At 43.3% G+C, this 19,046-nt stretch overlaps 1 protein-coding gene across 1 annotated transcript; it reads left to right on the forward strand.

The window, feature by feature from the left end:
• Positions 1 to 997: 997 nt before the first annotated feature.
• On the forward strand, positions 998 to 9,442 carry LOC139638758 (zinc finger protein 704-like; the record flags this gene model as incomplete). Its single annotated transcript, XM_071512784.1, has 3 exons — positions 998 to 1,594; positions 7,050 to 7,243; positions 9,390 to 9,442. Coding segments are annotated over exons 1-3 (508 nt in total), but the record flags the coding sequence as incomplete, so codon positions are not given.
• Positions 9,443 to 19,046: the final 9,604 nt, after the last annotated feature.

Raw genomic sequence — 19,046 nt, forward strand, 5'->3', positions numbered from 1 at the left:
ATCATCATTACCCTATGATGTCAAACAATAGTGTCATCTATTTTATACTTCAAGGCTAAGAAGCATGCCTGGATTACGAGCAACGCACAGGGCCCCAAAGCCCCAGGTTCAGTTGTAAATTTGCATACTATCTCTGTTATATTTAATGGTTGTACAGTACGCACTTTTGAGGTTCTTGTCTGGGCAGATGCAGGATGTGCAGATTGAATGGGGGCCGCTGGCACCAGAGAGTATCTTTCCCCTGGGGCTCCTATAGTGGGATAAACCGGGCCTGCTAAATGCCAAAAGAACTTAATAACCTGTTGTGTTTACATTCAACAGAACAGAGCAATGTAGTCGATCACTTCCATCTACCAGATCGAATGGCCCAACAGTCATACTCTGCACTTGAAAAAGTAGTACATGTCTGTAACAACTACAATATCTATATCTGTCTGGTCTAAGTTTTCCTTTCTAAAGCCTATATTCCCCCATTTTTTTCCCCTTTCTTTCGTTCTTCCAAACCCCCTCCCTTCTCGTTTCCTCTCCATCCTTGCGTCATTGTTTTGAATGGAGCATCCTCCCGGCTTGCGTTACCTTCTGTCGGAGGGAAAGGGGGAGCGTAGGGGCTTGTGGAGGCGTGTGCTGCGCCGACCAATCACAGCCCGCCTCGGCCGCCGGACCGCACATGTTTACAGGCAGCATTCCGCCGGTAGAGGCTCTGGTCGGTCGGAGCCGCGTCCGGACCGGATTCCCCCAGCAACTGGATCTGGAGTCACCAATTGCCGTATTTTCAGTCTTTTTCACCATTTACAGAAGGCTAGTGAGGTATGGCACCGAGCAGAGTGAAATATTTCGACGTATATGCCACATTTCGCCGACGTCCTTGTCATTATTTCGCGGACAAACCGCCGCTTTCTGGAAATCGTGTACAAATGTCATTATCGTTCCCGAAAGTGGCTGTTCCTCCGTGTTTTACCGCCGTCTCCTCAGCTCGCAAGGAGCAGTGGGGAAAACAAACAGGTCGAACGGAGGAAGATTGGTAGCCGGTTGGATGTGGAGGTTGTTTAGCGGCGAATGAATCGTTTTTGTGTCGTGTCTTTGTCAGGTGCTATTTCAACTTCCCTTGCATCTTTTTGTGCTTTCTAGTACGGTGCATTTAGGACATCGTTAGGAGTTTTCGCCATCCGAGTATGTTGCCGCTTTCTAACATCTTGTCAGGGCTGTTGGAGCGCGTAGTCTACCCGCTGCGGTTTTGTGTTTTTCTCGACGTTGTTTATCGATTATAATTCGACGTTTATAGATTTAAATCGACCGGTTTACCGGCCCTGAATTCAGTGGGACATTTTTAGCCATGCATACGAGACGTTTGGTGAAACGGTCGATCCTCGGTAGCCGCGTTTATGCGCCGAGTCCGACGGGGGACGGTGCCCCGGTGACAGGAGTGGTCCAGGCTGTCAAACAGGAAAACAGAGACGTCTCCACCACAGGACCCCGGCGCAGCGTCTACACCGTGCTGATGCAAGACGGGAGCCTCAAGGAGTTCTCCGAGGACGAGATAGCCGCTGGGTTCAACCATACGACAGCCAAAGGACCGCTCAAGTCCAGTTTGAAGGTGTGTGCAAGAGAGCGCCCCGGCCGGCGGCAGCGCTTCTCTGTTTTTGTTGTGCGGTGTTTTGCAGCGTTTAACCGCTTCCTGCACGGAGCGGATTTCTCATTGCCGCCGCCACCGCGGCCGTTAGTGACAAATTTCATCCGCGGTGACTAAACCAGCATCATTCCGGATAGCCCAATGCTGATTTAGCTGCATATTGCACCAAATAACGGGCTGTCATGATATTTAGCGACATCAGATATATGGGACAAAGAGCTTGATAGGGCCTGCGCAATGTTTATGTGGGCTAGTGGGTGGGTATAGCCGAGGCAAACAAACACGCTCTGACTGCAGCGTTTTGGACTGATATAAGGAGCTGGTCCGAGGTTTTTGCACAGAAGCATATGGTTTAGGAGAGATAATTATGTGCACTCTGATACTAAATGCATATCTGCAATGGAAGAATAGATGATTTTTACCATTTTCATTTTCACTGATAGATGATGCAGTTTGTTACCCAATTTAATATTAAAGAGCCTAACATTAACTAATTCTGCACAACAAAGCTATTATTGTTTAGCAATGTCCAAAATAGCTAATGTGGGCTTTATGTAGCATTAAATGACAGAATATCAAGTTTTGATAATGCCGAAATTTATGGTCCTAATTAGCAGTGACCTAATTGCCTTCATTTCCAAGTTGTGTGCTTTGGTGTCACATGGCTTCAAATAAAGATGCTGTGAGGAGGGTAGAGGAGAAGCCAATTCAGCCCTTGGGTTGAAAACACTGCTCCTAGCAGAGGGAAAGTGTGTGTGTTTATGTGTATATGTGTGTGTTCTGTCGTTTTTATGGTGAGGGAGTGACTGTGAGGAAAACATATGAATGAATAATGGCATGTTTACAGTCTTAGTTTGATTTATTTTGATTTGTGTGTTAGTGAGCTGTACATGTGTGTGTTTTGTTTGTTTTGTTGTATTACAGATCAAGTAGTAGGCTATACATGCTGTAATCCTGGATTTTATTTCAGTAACTCAAATGGACGTGTTCAGGCACTGTTTGTTACCACATGTGTTGGTCTATTCACATTCCTTTTTGTAAATGCTATGTTTGGGTAAGGCGTAGTTGTCAGATAAAGCAAAATCACACAAATCTTACTCGCTGTCTGAATGTTTGGGAAACTTAAATTAAGCAACAAGCTATTAAGATTAGCATAAACAACTTTTAAAACTTTACACGGAAATGTAAAACCGTGGGACAGGAATGCAACACCACTGCATGCAAAATGTAACAGCAGTGTATGGAGAAATGCAGAAGCATTGAATGATGAGAAATGCAACATGTATGAGCTGGGGTTCCCTTGTTTTGTGTTTGTTTGTTGCATTCAAAAAACCCACTGCACAATACCATTAGAGTTACGAATGGAGGCTGAAATAGTGTAGCAGAGACCACAGCGTAGTCCTATCAGCACAATGGACAAGCCTCTTTCAACACTACTCATGGAGTTGGAAAACAAGACATAAAATGAGGAGGAGGGGTCTGTTGTGCGTGCATGCGTGCAGCATGTATGTGTGTGTGTGTCTTCCATCTGTGTGTGAGTGTGTGTGTGTCTTCACAAGTGTGCATCTGCGCTTGACCGTTTGTATGCATTGTTTTGTTTGTGTGTGGGAGAGTATGGATGTGTGTGTGCGCCCGCATACGTATTTGTGTGTTTTATGAGTGAGCGCTGAGATTGTGAAAATTTTGAGTGGGGGTGGGGTGGTTGGGGCGTGAGGGCGTAGACCCCCCATTTGAGCAGCTGCCGTACGGCCTCAGCACTGGCATAACAAAGCGGGCTCCCCCAGGTTGGCAACGGGTGGCATGCTCCAAAGAATCTGGAAGCCTGGCAAAGCGCCCAGGATGGCAAACGAATGCCCCCTGTTCTAGGGGGGAGGGGGAAGCGGACAGAATGCCACTTGTTGACTTGTTGGTTTGTGCATGTGCGAGTGTGTTGTGGAGTGTGAGCAACGTTACACACATTTTTTACTGCTAACAAAGAGCCGTTACTTGTTTTTGTTGCTGGCGCTTTTGTTGTTCTTGCTGTTGTTGTTGATGCCGATCTCTCCCGGACGCTTGAGTCAATGAAGCGGTCTTGTTGACAGGAGCTGAGTGACTCTTTGTTCCGAAGCGGTGATCCTCGGCAGGGTGGCGTTGGCTGTCCTTATTGGTTGGCTGGGCAGCATTAGCATGAATTGCAGTGACCATGGGGCCAAGTTTGGATTTGGCCTCTCCTGCTCTGATGTATGAGTAATGACATGGGGGCAAGGAGGTGTGTGTGTGCAAACGCACACATGTTCATAACTTGATAAAAGTTGAATCCTTTTTTTCTTCTGCTTGTGTCTTCAAAACCATTCACACCAACTCACTTATGTCTCTCTTTGGCAAAGCGACTCTACAGTACAGTCACAGATTGCTATTGTGCATGCAAAATTATTTCCTCTGTTTCCCCCACAGACTAGGTCATATTAGCAAACCTAATGTCAGGCTACATCAATTCAGTCTTCCTTTTGGGTACATATGAGGCACTTCCATACTGCTGCCTTTGATTGCCACAAGCACTTACAATGGGAGTCATTAGTTAGCTGCTGCACCACCACAGGGTACTTCCACAAATGATTGTATAACCTAATGTATAGGCCTAATTATTGTCCTGATTTCTTCCTCCCCTCTTTGTTTTGAGCCAGTGTAGGCTCACACTGCTTGCTATAGGCTGATGATGTATGCAATGTGTGCGTTATGATAGCACTGCATGCCCCCACTCACACACTTACACCTTTCCTACAAATTACAGTGATGTCTTTATAAGCTACATGCCATCTATGTAGGGTAGGCTAAATCTCGTACAATTCCTGGGTATGAGCCTATGGCTTCAAAGATTCGATATACAGATTGTAAATAGATAAGCTGCATGATGAAAGTTAAATCCTACTGAGTATAGCCTAATCCCGTTGTAAAAAAAAATTCAGTGAATGAAAACAAATACCATTCTGATCATATTCACTATTTGCTCTCAAACTGCCACTATTGAAAATTGTTGCATAAAACAACCATATGAACCAAAAAACATAGTGGGTTTGGCTTGGGATTTTATGATATTTGGTCCGTGGGATTCAATTTATGGTCTGTGAAAGCTTGCTTTATTATGACCTTTGACCCATAAAGGTGGAAGAATCTTTACACTTGACAAACTACCGTACAAAGCAAGGAGGTTATGAGTTTCTGTGTGTGTATGTGTGTGTGTGTGTGAGTGAGACAGAGAGAGAGAGAGGGAGAGAAGGAGAATGAGAGATAAAGAGAGGGGATATCAGAGACACTTATTTGTTCTATTCATGCGTGCACACACACACATATACACACACATGCGCGCGCATCAGCATTGACACATGCACCTCACATTTCACAACCGATTTGGCATGCTTCACAATTTCCTGGCTCCGTGAAATGCCATCATTCATACAGCTGGCGAGAGGAAAGAATTGCCACTGGTTTTATCCGAGGAGTACGCTCGTCATCCACACAACACCTAATCTTCCACGAGCCTATGTAATCCATCTTGTTGTTTTACTCAAGTCTGTGTTTTCACAGAGGGCTTTTCGCACCGCTGCACGTTTGTCCGACCAGCCTCTATCATGAGCGATACTTGATACTCATTTCTCATGTTTTTTTACCTCATTAATCTAAGTAAATTGTTCTCTTGATGTGTGTGTGTGTGTGTGTATGTATGTGTATGCATGGGTGTATGAGTGTGTATACGTGTGAGTGATTGACTGGGGTGCCACTGCCTTTTCTACAGTCAAGCCTAATCGTGTTACAGTGCTTTGAGATAATGATCTGGAACACACACACACACACAACCACACACACACTGCTGGGCTATATGGCATAACTCCTCAACGCTCTGTTGGCGTGGGCAGCCGTGTGTGTCACCCTGGCTGTGTTTTGGCCTTTTTTCAGTGTGTTTCTGAGAGCCTGATGGCTTTAGTTACCCACAAAGAGGTGTGTGTGTGTGTGTGTGTTGGTGTGTGCGTAGGTGCATGCAGGTATTCATGTGCACGAGCAAGCTATCTGTTGCTGTTGTGTAAGAGGAGGAATGATGCTCGGCTGTGCTTTACGTTGCTACAGGTAGGCGTTTTCTGGGGGCTGTGGTAGGGGAAATGCTGTTCTTTTGCGATTGTCTGTCTTTTAGTGAATATGTCAGGGGAAGTGTGTGCTGTGGAGAGGGAATAAGCATTATCTTGCGCTGTGTGTGTGTATGTGTGTGTATCTGTGTGTGTTCATGCACGTGCATCAGTGGTTCTCAGGGAAGCAGAGGAGTGTGTGTGGGTTCTGTGGAGGGACTGTCTGAACCGTTTTAAGCTGAATCGCTTAAACAAAGAAAGAGACGCACTATTTCTGTCCCCCCCCCCCCCCACTTGACAACTTCAACTCAAACTTCATTTCACTTTTTTTGCTGTCATAAGCGCAGCACCACAGTGTAAGTCCTGAACCATTCAAGCGGCCCAAAGCTGTCCTGTGGCTTACATCCCTCGGTTAGGCCAAAAGCTAACAAACCAGCACACTTAGTTCTAAGCTTCATGTTGATGGGTGTGGGACAAACACTTTAAAATTCTCAAACATAGGGTTATATAATGTAACCACCAGGGGCAGAACACAAGGACTTTCACAAAGAATAAGGGCAGATTTTTAAATTAATTGTTTAAATCTTAATCATTCTGATAATCAATGTTGTTCATCTGGACAAAATGAAAATGTTTTTAAAATTATTGTCACTGAATTTGGTTACACTAAGAAAGACACTGATGGTCAAATATCCCATAATTCCCATTGACTTCAATTGTTTTCAAGACAAAGAAAAATCAAAATATTGGCAAAAATATTTTTTTGAGATAACTTGCTGAACATTAGTACACATCATCTTCATCATAGAATATGTCATGATATTTTCATCAAGTTTGGACACTTATTATGTAAGACTGTACAGTGAGTGTGTACAGTAGCATTTACAGAGAGACATTTTCAGTCACTGCGAGCTCAATCTTTTATGAAATGAAAAACCGTATAATAGAATTGTTTGCTTATGTCTGACAGTGCAGTATTGGGCTTCGTTTAGTTACAGTCATAAGTAGCTATTGTTAGTCTACAGTTTGTAATACCAATCTTTTCCACAGTGCCTTTATACAAGGTCAGCTTTTATATCATTTAGACCCTTCCAACTTAAACACTTGCCTATGCAATATTTTCCCAGTATTATCACTAGGTCATTAAAATGTGCAACCTTTCTTAGTGTCAGCCTTGTTACCTGTGGCAGGCGTGTCTGCTGTTCACCAACGTGGGCCAAGGAGGCTTCTTTCTGTCGTCTGCACAATTTTGTACCAACATTTCTCACGGCTTTTTCTTACATCAGCATTGTTACTAACTGCACTCTGCCATCCCTCTACAGCACAGTTCCAGTAATGGAGCTCCAGAGGGCCAGAAGGGGGAAGGTGGCTCGCTCAGCCCAGAGGCGGTAGAGGAACAGCGGGTAGCGGACGGCAAGCGCATTGGCCGGGTCCTGGATCCCGACACGCGATCAGTGTCCCTGCTGGAGCAGAAACGTAAGGTGGTCTCCTCCAGCATCGACGTCCCCCACGCCAGGTAAAAGAGAGATGTGTGTGTTTGTTTGTGTGTGTGGGTGTGTGGGTGTGTGGGTGGATGTATACACATGTATATGCTACTACATCCCCATGTCCTTGACAGTGAGAGTGACAGTCTTCTTGCCATCCTCCTAGAGGGATTTTGGCTTGGGCTTGTGAATACAAGGTTCACTGAAGGTTTATGACATAGATATGTCATCCCATAAATAGGACAGGGTTTATATGGGCTGACATCCTATATTTTAATGTGATCCTTGAAGCCATTTTGGCAGTCCACGCTATGCAATGCGATTTGACAGGACTCCACTTTTGTTCCATTGCATATATATATTTTATTGATTCTATCTACATGTTGAAATCATTTTAGCCTTATAAGATATTACCCCTACCCTAATACTGAAAGGTTGCACACAAAACATCATTTTTTGAAAAATCCCATTCTACTGCCTTCACTTGCTCAAGCAATTATGATTATTAGAATCACATGCCTCTGGTGGTTTCCCAAATTGTAAAAGTGGTACAACACTCAGTCTAAGCCAAGAGAATCAACTGACACAAGCAGACTCAGCAGCTACCCTCTTGCCCGTCTTATCCGCCCGTTAACAAAGACATTGTGGTCTCAGAGTTCGCCTAATGGGACTAGACGTGTGCAGACTGGACATTTGTGTGAAAGAACAGCTATCACTCTCATGTTTTATTGAAAAGTGAGGTGTACATAATCTATCTGATCCTACGGTATGTAATGCACAGCTCCATACAAATGGATGGTTATTATGTTAGGACACACAGGCTGTACACCCACACACACACCCTCACACTCAACGATTCCCTTTACAACACACACGCACAAATATTATCTTTGGATGGTCAGCATAATCCACCACTGGAGCTGGCCCCCAACAGGGCAATTAAACATTAATAAGTGCTAGTGTATGGCAGTGGAGTGCCATCTAATAAAGAGACAACACACTTTAACTATTAAATGGAAAGCACTAATCCCTTGTAAAGTACCATGCTGTTATCGAACCTCACTCCCTATTACTTGTCTTCTCGCTGCTGGAGGATTCCAATCAATGGCAACTTGCTGAAAAGTACAGTCAAAGTCGCCCATTTGTCCAGCTTCATCACTTTATCCCAAGCTCCGCTTTAGATTTAATAGTTATTTGCTGATGAATCATTGATTTGGTTCTCACAATTCCCTCTTGTGTTGCCCATTAGGAAGAAATATCTCTTTTAAAATTGAATCTATTTCATGGATTAGGAAGATATTTTACACCTGTTCCACTATAATTGCCTTGCCTTGCATAGGGATTGCAATAATATTGATATTTATATTGTTATTGTTGAATGGCTTATTGATTATCTCACTGCCCTTTTATGAGTTGAGCTTGTTGCCTTTAGCTCAGGGAAGATCATTTTATAAGGCAAATTCCTGTTTATCCCCCAAATGATGTGATTGAAGATATGAAGAAGAACACTATGGGGAATATTTTATAAGTCAGAATTGACCCTTACCTTTAACAAGCAAGCATTCCAGATATGTCAAATGAGACAGTGATCTATGATGAGCTCCACACCTTCTACATTCAAGCCAACTATTGGTGTGGGGATACATTCCCAAAATGTCATGACTCAGTGAAGCATAGAAGGTGTCTTCCTAGCCAAAATTTAAACCAAAGTATATATCAGAGAATACTGTTATTATTATTCAAATATTTTATTAAGTTTTACAGCTGTTATGCAACAATTAAGCATAAGTAGCCATCACTTAACATTAGGCTAAACAATTTTCTCACACAAACACCCTTGTACCTATACCCATCCATACAAAAAACACCTGTTATTGGAAATTTAGACTAGCTAGGCATCTTTGAAACATTTATTTGAGAAATCTGGTTAGCTTCCGCCCATACACAAATGAAACTGATCAAAGACAAAGGTTAGGGTTGCTTTTCCGCAAACCCTACCTAACTATCTATCAGCTGTACTGGGATTTGAGTGGCCATGAAAGTGGCCGCTCTGCCAATGCGAGCTGTGCCTCATCTTGTTTTTTGTACCTCCTCCTGAGCAATTTAGTCATCCCCTGTCAGGTATGGAAGGAAAAAATAGCTTGACAGCAAATGAACTGTGTGAATGCCCTTGTGCAGGGAGGACGCCCTTGGCACAGTCAAAGATGTCCTGGATGATGGTGGTGGTGGTGGTGGGTGGGGGGTTCCATAGGTAATCTGGTTAGTGTCAACTCTCTGACTTTCAGGATGCTACAAAGTGTTACCCTTGCTCTGTTTGTTATTATTATTAACATAGGCCTGGGTTCATATGGCTCATATTTTGTAGGATTGCCCCATAATCCAGTTTTAATAGCCATCTGAGATGAAAATAGGGATGCCTTCAGGTTTGCTGGAGAGGTTTGGAGTCAAAGTTAACTGCCTGTCTCCTTACTTATTCATGCTCCTTCAAAGTGTTCAGTACAAAATGCCTTGTTATTATAATAGGTTTTTTGTTTGCTAGAAAAAGGAAAAATCCAGTTTCTTAGCTAACAACATTTACTTTTTGTATTTGTTAAATATAGTATAATGTATGCATAATGTATAGCCCTTTAAGGCCTTGTATTCGAAGATAATTCTATTGTGCATGTCAAGTACTAAATCAAACCAACTTCAAAACCAGATTTCAAAAAAATCCATTTCAGCCCAGTTTATGAAGTATGTTCACACAATCAACAACATGGAAAGGTCATTCTTCCAACATCTTAGGAGCAGGTAAGAGTCCCTCTACCTCTTTTCTAAGGTATCAGTATAGTGACCTCTCCAGTGCACAGCGCCATTATTGCCCTAAGATTAAGATCCATGACTCTCATCCTCTGCACACCTGCGACCGATTTTCAGCCTTGCTCCTCCACTGGGGAAGAAATGGTGTCGCCACCGACCGCAGAGTAACATTTATCTGTAATGGAGACATGGGGACTCGAGATAGAGAAGAAGAGAGGGAGGAGGGCTGGAACGGGTGGAGGAAAGGGTCTGAGAGAGCGAGAGAGAGAAAAAGAGTGAAGTGAATGTGTGTAGTGGGGGAGCGGAGAGGAGGGCAAGAGGGGAAAGGAGATGGAGAGAGAGAGAGCATGTGTAAGAGTGTGTAGCTGTGAAGATAACAGTGAAAGAGAGAGAGAGAATGCCTGAGGATTTTTTTTCAGAGCTAACTCCCCAGAGAAGTCTGACCTTGAGGTTGTTAATTGCGCTCTCAAAAGTTCCCTCTCTGCTGGTGATTTACCAAGAAAACGTCTGACTGCTTGATGGCTCTCCAGTTCCCCTGTAACCCAGATACAATAGGTTTCCTACCTCATTGGGAGCCATTGAAGTACCCCAATGCCATGTTCGCAATCATTGTGAAAATAGAGGAAAAATGACGGTGTGCCGTATAGATGTTAGACCTCGGGGGTTTTGTGTAGCTACATTTCATGGCCCTGTCAGCCGTTCCTCCTCTCATTACTGTATTGAGTAGCTTCCTTCATCGTATTTGTTTACAGCACATTTACCCCACCCGCATTCTGTCAAATCTTGCACCAAAAATCAATAGGTGTCATGCCATGATTGACCTATTTTCTCCAACGGCCCAACTCCCAAATGCCCCAAGAAACCGTTTTCTTTATGAAACGTTTATTAAAAGTGCTGTGTCTCGAAATATGGAGGCTGGAATTGCTCGCTGTGGCAGATTTCTGATTTGTTTACGCCATGTAGTGATTGCCTCATTCTTCCTTTACTGAATGCTCAGACATCTCCACGCATTGTCAGACTGTGGTCTTAGCCAGCTGCTGGTTCTGGTCCTTCTTCCAAGGGCTTATGTTTTCTCTATGCAGGAAATGGTCAATTGTAACAAGAGCTGGCGGGGGCAGACCAGTGGAAACGAATGGCTTGGCTTTTGACAAATAGCCTTCTGGAGACTAATTGCTAGCAGGGGAAGTGAAGTATAACCTTAGTTGAAGGGGAAATCAAGAGAGTGCTCTGCTTATTATTGCAAAACCCAAAAACAACAGATCTGAGGGTTCAAATCCTATCCCCTCAAGACCGCCGACACAGTCAGCCCTCCCTGTCGAGTGTGAACTGAGGTTACTCACGTTTCTGAAAATAACTGGACCCCTTGCTGTTCTTTGTGTGATTGTGGCTTGGTATGACTTTGACATTTTTTCATATATCCAAAGCCAATACAGTGACCACCGTTGTTTTGTTTTATGGTAATTGATGACATGTGCTTCCCACGTAGTTATAAATTTAGGAGATGGGGGGCATCCAACTTCAAAACCCACTTTGAAGCCCAAACAAAAGTGCTCCTCTAGTGTATTATTGTTGATGATTGTTATTGTTCATCAGTGTGTTTGCAGTGCACTGAGTTCACTGTGCTGAGCCGACCATGTGTTCCACACTCGGGGCCTGGTGCACCAGCCAAATCAGAAATGGAATAGTGCCAAAGACTCCCCATCCTGTACAAAAAGAGGCCCAAAGGGACTGTCGAATTATCGTTTGTCTGTTGATAAAGTAACATGGCTTCATAATCCGCTTCTTCTCTCCCTCCTGGTGTAGTTAGTTGTTTTTTTCCACAGTCATTTCTCCTCTTTTGGCACACTGGTACAGTTGTTACTCCTTTTACACGCTGTGTCCGTGTTTGTGGCAAAGGAGGGCGTATGAATTTCGAAATAAGAGAAAGGAGGGGAGGATGGGGTTTGTGCATCAGAGCAATGTGGGTTCTCCAGAGAGTGAGTGACAGAGAGAGTGAGAGAAAGAGAGAGTGAGAGAGACGCTCAGCACTTGCCAAAGAAAACAATTTTCCCGGTTTGGATGCCAGTTGAGTTCAGAAACCATGCGATTACCATCTGAAAAGACTGCTCACATGCTCTCTCTCTCTCTCTCTCTCTCTCTCTCGCTCTCTCTCTCTCTCTCTCTCTCTCTCTCCCCCTCTCTCTTTCTCTCTCTCTAACTCTAAGTCTCTCTCACACATATTCACTGTCTCACTCTCCCAGGCTCCACATACGATTATCTGATTGAGTTTTTTTCCTTTAGCATTTTACTTCCTCAAACCAAGCATGTTGAGTGAAATACTGCTAAACTGTATCAGATTGGCCTGAGCAGCATGCAGCTAAAAATATCAAACAGAATGGCGCTTGTATTTATATAAAAAAGACATTGCCCAACATGTATAAAGGAGGATACTTCTTGTTGTGCCACAGTAGTGGCTCTCAAAACTAAAAGAAAATCTGGGATTTGTCTTGGTGGCATAGTGACATCTTAGAGTTTCACAATACATATTCACATACATGATACAATGACAACAGGACCTTGCATATCTCTCTACATATACACACTAAATATTCTTTATAGATGTATGGTTGAGCAGCAAAACATGCAGCGGTTGTCACTGAGGGAAGTTTAGTAGTGGCCAGTGGTGCGTTGATCTAGTGTACCATGAGGAAGTTATACTGAATAGAATGAGATGCTGACTCTGGAAAGTGGTATAGTGTGCAAAGAACTCTGAATCTGAATAATCATTTTTATTTGTATAGCGCTTTTCACAGCAAAGTTACAAAGCATTTTACAAAGCTTTGCCTAAATAACAAAAACAATCAACAGCAAAAGTGAAAAGCAATGTTAGTAAAGCAAGAATGATTTAAAAGATGATACAGATTTAGCCAGCCTGAGCTCCTTGATGTGGGTCGTTCCAATGTCCACGAGCCCTGATGGCAAAAGCCTGATCTTGTTTTTAATCCAGACCCTGCCAATAGGGACCTACCCAAGGGCCTCAGGCTGCAGCCCACCTCATATGGGGTTTAAAGGTCTGTGATGTATCTTGGAACCAGATGCATTCATGCCTTAAAAAGGATCAGAAAAATCTTAAAATCAATTCCTAGTAGAGTAAGTATCGGGTAACCAGTGTAAAGATGCTAAAATCGGCACGATATGATCTCCTTTTAGACAGGGTTCAACATAAACCATCATGTTCGTTGTTTTAATACAGTCATCTATTCTCTAACCTCCCACTTTCCATCTTTAATGTCTCACCATGAAATCTCAATAGAACAAAATGAGATCTTCCCTCTGGTGGAAAGGAAGCAGACATAAATGCACAGGGGCTCTAAAAACCAACTGAGAAATAAACATTCAACTTCGACATGACAGGTGCACGTTCTGTACCGTAGACAGTCATGTTTTATAGCGTAGCCTAGATCACAAGCTTATTGAAGGATTGTCTTGAGGGAGTTGTGTTTTATTAAACCTATGCAGCTTACTTAAATATCAAATCAGTGCTTTCCTGCTTATGTGCTTTTGCCATCGCCAAAAGCATATCCCTGTGAGAAGTGCCACACTGAAGAAAATGGTTTAAATTGGCCTGCTCTATTTACCAGGCTTCACTGGAGTTTATCTTGGTCAAGACTGAAAACCTCAGTGCATTGTAGGCTACATAATCTCTAATCTCAAGAACAATTGCTGAGTCTCCATGGATCGCTCCTGCCCTGCTGTTAGCTCAGTCTTAGATTTAGAGCACATAGAGTGAGCAGAGTGAAACCTCTTACTCTTTGTCAATATCCATGGCACACCAGCGATGGCTCCATTGATTTGGTCTATGCTGGCTAATTCTACAGCCTCTCGCTCCTGAGAAAGCGACCACCTGTGATGCCATAGGAGTGGAATTGCAAGTTGAAATTTATATGCAAATTGGCACTTTAATTAAGCGTGCTAAATATCAGTGAGTGTGAGTTTGAGTGGGGGAATGGTTAACAATGGATTAGTAGACAATCAGTCCAAATCCACCGTGATCTTTTGCCAAACCATTGGACCGTGGCAAGTGTGTGTAGGCAATGTGTGTGTGCGCTCGTGAGTTCAATCCTGGATTTACATTCACTCAAATGCCAATAGATTTCAGAGCCGTTCGCTGGTTCATTGGCTTGCTTCTGAGTATGGCACGCTAATAAAAACAGAAGTTATTTAGAATAAAACAGATTCTCATGACAGCTCTCAGCATTTACTTCATTCAGTGTTCATTGCGTGCAATTTACATGATAACCACAGCAGTACATACAGTATATCTAGATAATGTATACACCTTAGAAGTCCTATGACGATTACTTTAACGTTAAGGGAGGAATTGACTCATCATGTGCGACATTCATTTTGAAGCCATCAGCAAAAATCTATTTACAGTTATTGATGTCATAAATAAATGTAACACAGCTTCTTAGGAGTTTGAACACTCTTTATGGCGAGGGAGCGTGAATATACATGTCGGTTTGACAGCACTGATGTCATAAATGAACATAGTAATCAATCTTTAGCCTCATAGAAAATGTCACTAATATGCTAATTTGTCCTACATCGCTGTTGTTGTGTCTGTATAGTATTTTTCTGTTCAGTCATTTCCTACCTATCTATAATGCATAATGTAAGGCCTCAAAGCCAATGTTTATGTGACAGTGCGCTCTGTGGGCCTTCTGCTAAGTTGGACTAATCCATAGTCCCCTGCTTTAATGGACTGATAGGACAGAGTGCAGCAGGGAAAAAGCTCTAATTGATTGTATATCGACAGACGTGCATTATGCTCATCCACGGTATAGGCGAGGTGGTACTAATTGACGGCAGTGTCAAGTGTCACACTCTGTGTCCAAACATACACGCTAATGAGGAGGTGAAATTAGCAGCATCTTCCACTGAACATGGCTTCTCTTAGCCAGGAAGTGAGAATTTTACTTGATCTGGGCAGTCAAGTCAGCGGACAGTGTGTAATTTCTGCTCCTATAATGATCAGGAAATGTATATTAAGGTTTGTTCTGGATAAATATGTTATTGTTTAATTTTTTTGAATGACCATTGAGAAACTGGTAATGCTGATTGTGCCTTGAATAATGGTGCTGCCATGATTTGGTATTTATATTACTGTTCCAGCCAAGGCAAAGTTTTGGTTAAGGGCAAAGGCATTGTGACACAGTGGGGGGTGTCATTAAGGTGGCATGCTCCTCAAGTGTAACCTATTAAAAACAAACCCAGCCCCGCAGAAGTCCCTGCCCCCTCCCCACATCATTTCTAATTATAGCCATCAATTTGGAGGCTTCATTGCCCTGTCTGTTTTGAATTATTGATCTCTGTCAGGCTGACAGGCTTTATTAATTAAAATGGAGATGTACTAATTAAGAACGCGGCGTGAGGGTGTCATAATTGTAGCCCCGTTTTAATTTGGGTGTCGCTCATCAATTTTATCGCAGTTTAGCAGAGTGGTCGCAGTGTGACGGAGGGGTGGGCAAAGGCAGGATGGAGGTGCCCTGGCAAGGCGAAGTGTGTGTGTGTGCGTGTGTGTGTGTGTGTGTGTGAGTGAGTGAGTTGTCGTGTGTATGCATGTGTGTTTGTGTGTGTATGTACATGTTTACCCTCCCCTAAAGCTAGATGTCCATCATTTGATACTACCCCAACTTGCCACTTCAGATTGTCAGCACCCCCTGACTGAAAGACCAGATGTCATAATGACTTCCTTTCTTTGTTCATGACAGTTTGCATTAGAGCATTAATTATTCTTAGCCATAATCCGGAGAGATAAGTGCAAATTTAATGCAAAGAAAGGCACTCGTACAGCACATCAATAGTGAAGTGATGCCGTCCAACAAAGGAACCTCTCTCCGGCTCCCGGGGGCTCGCCACATATTTTTCAGAGGCAGTGGACAGGGAAGTGATATAAATTTCCCCCAGTCTCATACATACATTCATTTTAAAAGGGAAGAATTATTCTGTTTCCCCTCATTGGTCCCCAAGAAGAGAGAGTCTGTTTTTTGGACATGGAATGAGATGTGGAAAAATGCTGAGAGGAACTGTGACTGCCAAACAATTTTGTATGCTTTATGCCTCTCACACATCTGTTTGTGAGAGCGCACCTACATCTGTGTGCATGTATTCAGGCTTATATCTGTTTGTGGGTATGTTAACACACGTGTGTATTCTGGATGTAGTCTTAGCATTAACATATCATTCCCACCATATTACTCACCAGTGGGGTCTCTTTCTTTCTCTCTCTCTCCTCCTTTTTTCTTCCCTCCGAGTCAACTGCTCAGACTTGTATCCCATCTTCTCATGTGTCTTCGCAACCCCTCAAGCATTGTTTTGACCTTAATGGTCCCTCCATCCTGTCAATAGTATCTATACTGGTGTAACTATACGACAGCATAGTCAATGACCATGAAAACACAACGAGACACCAATTACCTGCCAATTAGCAGTTTGGAGGACAGGAGTTAATGCAGCACTGCTAGAGAACTGTCCTTGAGTCCTCAGACCGCCCTTCAGTGTTGTCAATAGAACACATGCCAAAGGCAAACGAGTAAACGTCAGTCAGGCTGCAAAATGTTTAAAGGTAGTCTATCAAGTCACTTTCCTGTACATTTTTACAGTCACAACAACCACACAGCACGTAAAGTTGTGTAACAAAGAGTTGGAGAATATACTGCGGTTTCATATGATCCTAACTACACTAGTGTTAATTCCCAGATGTGGTATGCGTACCTTCTGGACCAACAGATGTATAAATGATATTGTACGCCGCGGGAGAGGCTATAATGTATTTAGCACGGTGGCATGTAATTTCACCTCCAAGAGAGCCAAAAGATGATTATTCACACGAGCTGCAATCATACGAGCTTAATGTGATGATAGTGCGACGTGCATTGAAGAACCTTTCAACACAAATTTCCTTGATGATTTATTTTGCCAATAGCTGCTCAGTATTCACCAGGGAGACATTAAGTCGAAATCTTTTGTACAGTGCAAGTTTGATGACAGGAATCACATCTAGGCTACAAGAAGTGATAGTTGATGGACTGTTTCAAACATGCAGTGCCTCAACAGATGGTGTACACAGAATTTCACTCAATGCTGATCTACCGCACCATTTAATCAGACATTCAGTCAAAAATATCCCACAGACGTCTTCCTCAACAAAAGGGCCTTATGTTGTGAGAAGGAAGCGATAAAGTTAATTGAAAGTTAGCCATTTGTTGATCAGTCTGACATCTAAGAGCCATCTGCTGGGGCCTATCGACATAAAATGTTGCTGAATAGAACAACAGTGGAATATCCATTTACTTCATAATCCAATAATGGGCCTCTATGGTCTGTGGTGTCTCCAATAAGATCTAAAGCCATGGGAGGCAGCAGACCAGAACTGTACATAGGAGGCTAGGCACTTCCAAAAGAAAATTTAAAAGGTAATTTATAATCTATTAGGTTGCCAGCTCACACCCTTCGCCAGATATAAAGCCTAACAAAGAGAAGCAGAGATGGTAGCTATTTTCCATCCCATCTTCCATTAAATTGGCACTGTGAATAGGAGACTTGGGCTGACTTCAGTCAAGAAAAGAAAAACTGAACAAGTATTGGGTCGCAGTGCATTCCCAGTAGGACCAGTACTGCTAGACACTCAAATGGGACAAAACCAGCACAACCTCAGGAAGGCTCTGAGAAATGTCGGCTCTGTTTCGGCGACCTTCTCTGCTGGCTCTAAATACATTTTAAATTAACTTGAGCACAATTTTGTCCCAGTTTGTGCTTCCTCATCTCAGTGTCTTGCACATGGCTACATTTTAAATAACCAAAGATCAATGCAATTTGAACTGGCAAGAAATCAATGTATTTGTCCAATCGCCCAACCCTACGCCTTTCTCAACTTTCCATTTGCCACACCTTGTTCTTATCATCACCTCCTATAAAATCTGGTTCTAAGGCCTTTAAGGGCTTAGAACTCCATCAGCAATCATTGTGAACGTTTATAAGCCCTGAAATGCATAAACCACCCTTTGTTGTGGTAAAATAGTGAAACTTAAAATGGTGGACCCCAGCTGTTTCATAAATGTACCCAATCATAATTGGCCCTTACCACACACCGCCCAACCTTTCAAATATGATAGTCTCAATTGTCGTATCTCTACCCTGTGGGGGATCTGTGTAATTCTCTCTGCCTCTCCCTCTGTCTGTCTTTGTCTTTGTCTCTCTCTCACACTCATTTTCTCTTCGTCTATCTCTCTCCAGCCTTCCTTTGTTCTTCGGAGACATTTGTCATTAGCTTCACTAGCTTCACCTGCAAGCAGCTGGCTGGCTATGGCAGGGTTAATGCACACACACGCACACACACACACACACACACACACACACACACACACACACATGCACACACACATGCACACACACACGCACACACACAGACGACCCCCTGGAGGTCCAGGTTAGTTTTTCACTGTACTGCTTATCTTCAGGTTGTCTCTTGTCACTGTACAGAACAGCTTGCAAGGGGGTAAACAGTCGACTCTGGCACTCTTTGCTTGGGGGGCTGTGTGTGTGTGTCTTTGTGTGTGTGTGTGTGTGTGTGTGTATGTGTGTGTGTGTGTGAACAGGGTGTTGTCAGAATTTAGAAGACAGCTGGTACAGTTGCCCCCTCAACCCCCATTTGGAGAGGTTGTTCAGACTATCTCCTGTTTTTCTCATCATGGACACTCACTCTCTCACACACACACACACACACACACACACACACACACACACACACACACACACACACACACACACACACCACCCTCAACATTAGAGAGCCTTTAGTATCAACAAGCCTGCAGTTTGCCCTAACTACAGATTTGTCATCTCTCTCTCCCCCTCCCCCCCTCCCTCCCTCCCTGTAAACAATGGGAGCCAGTGGCTTTGGTCACGTGAGCCACCAGCATCTGTAGGCGAGGTTGTTATTGTTTTGATTTCGGTTCCACATGCTGAACTTTACTCCCATTGGAGAGGGACGTG

The sequence above is a fragment of the Centroberyx affinis genome, unplaced genomic scaffold (assembly GCF_046629955.1).
Source record: "Centroberyx affinis isolate AG114_WGS23_722 - 3 ecotype Tasmania unplaced genomic scaffold, CSIRO-AGI_Caff_v1 ptg006517l_1, whole genome shotgun sequence".
NCBI classification, from domain to species: Eukaryota; Metazoa; Chordata; class Actinopteri; order Beryciformes; family Berycidae; genus Centroberyx; species Centroberyx affinis.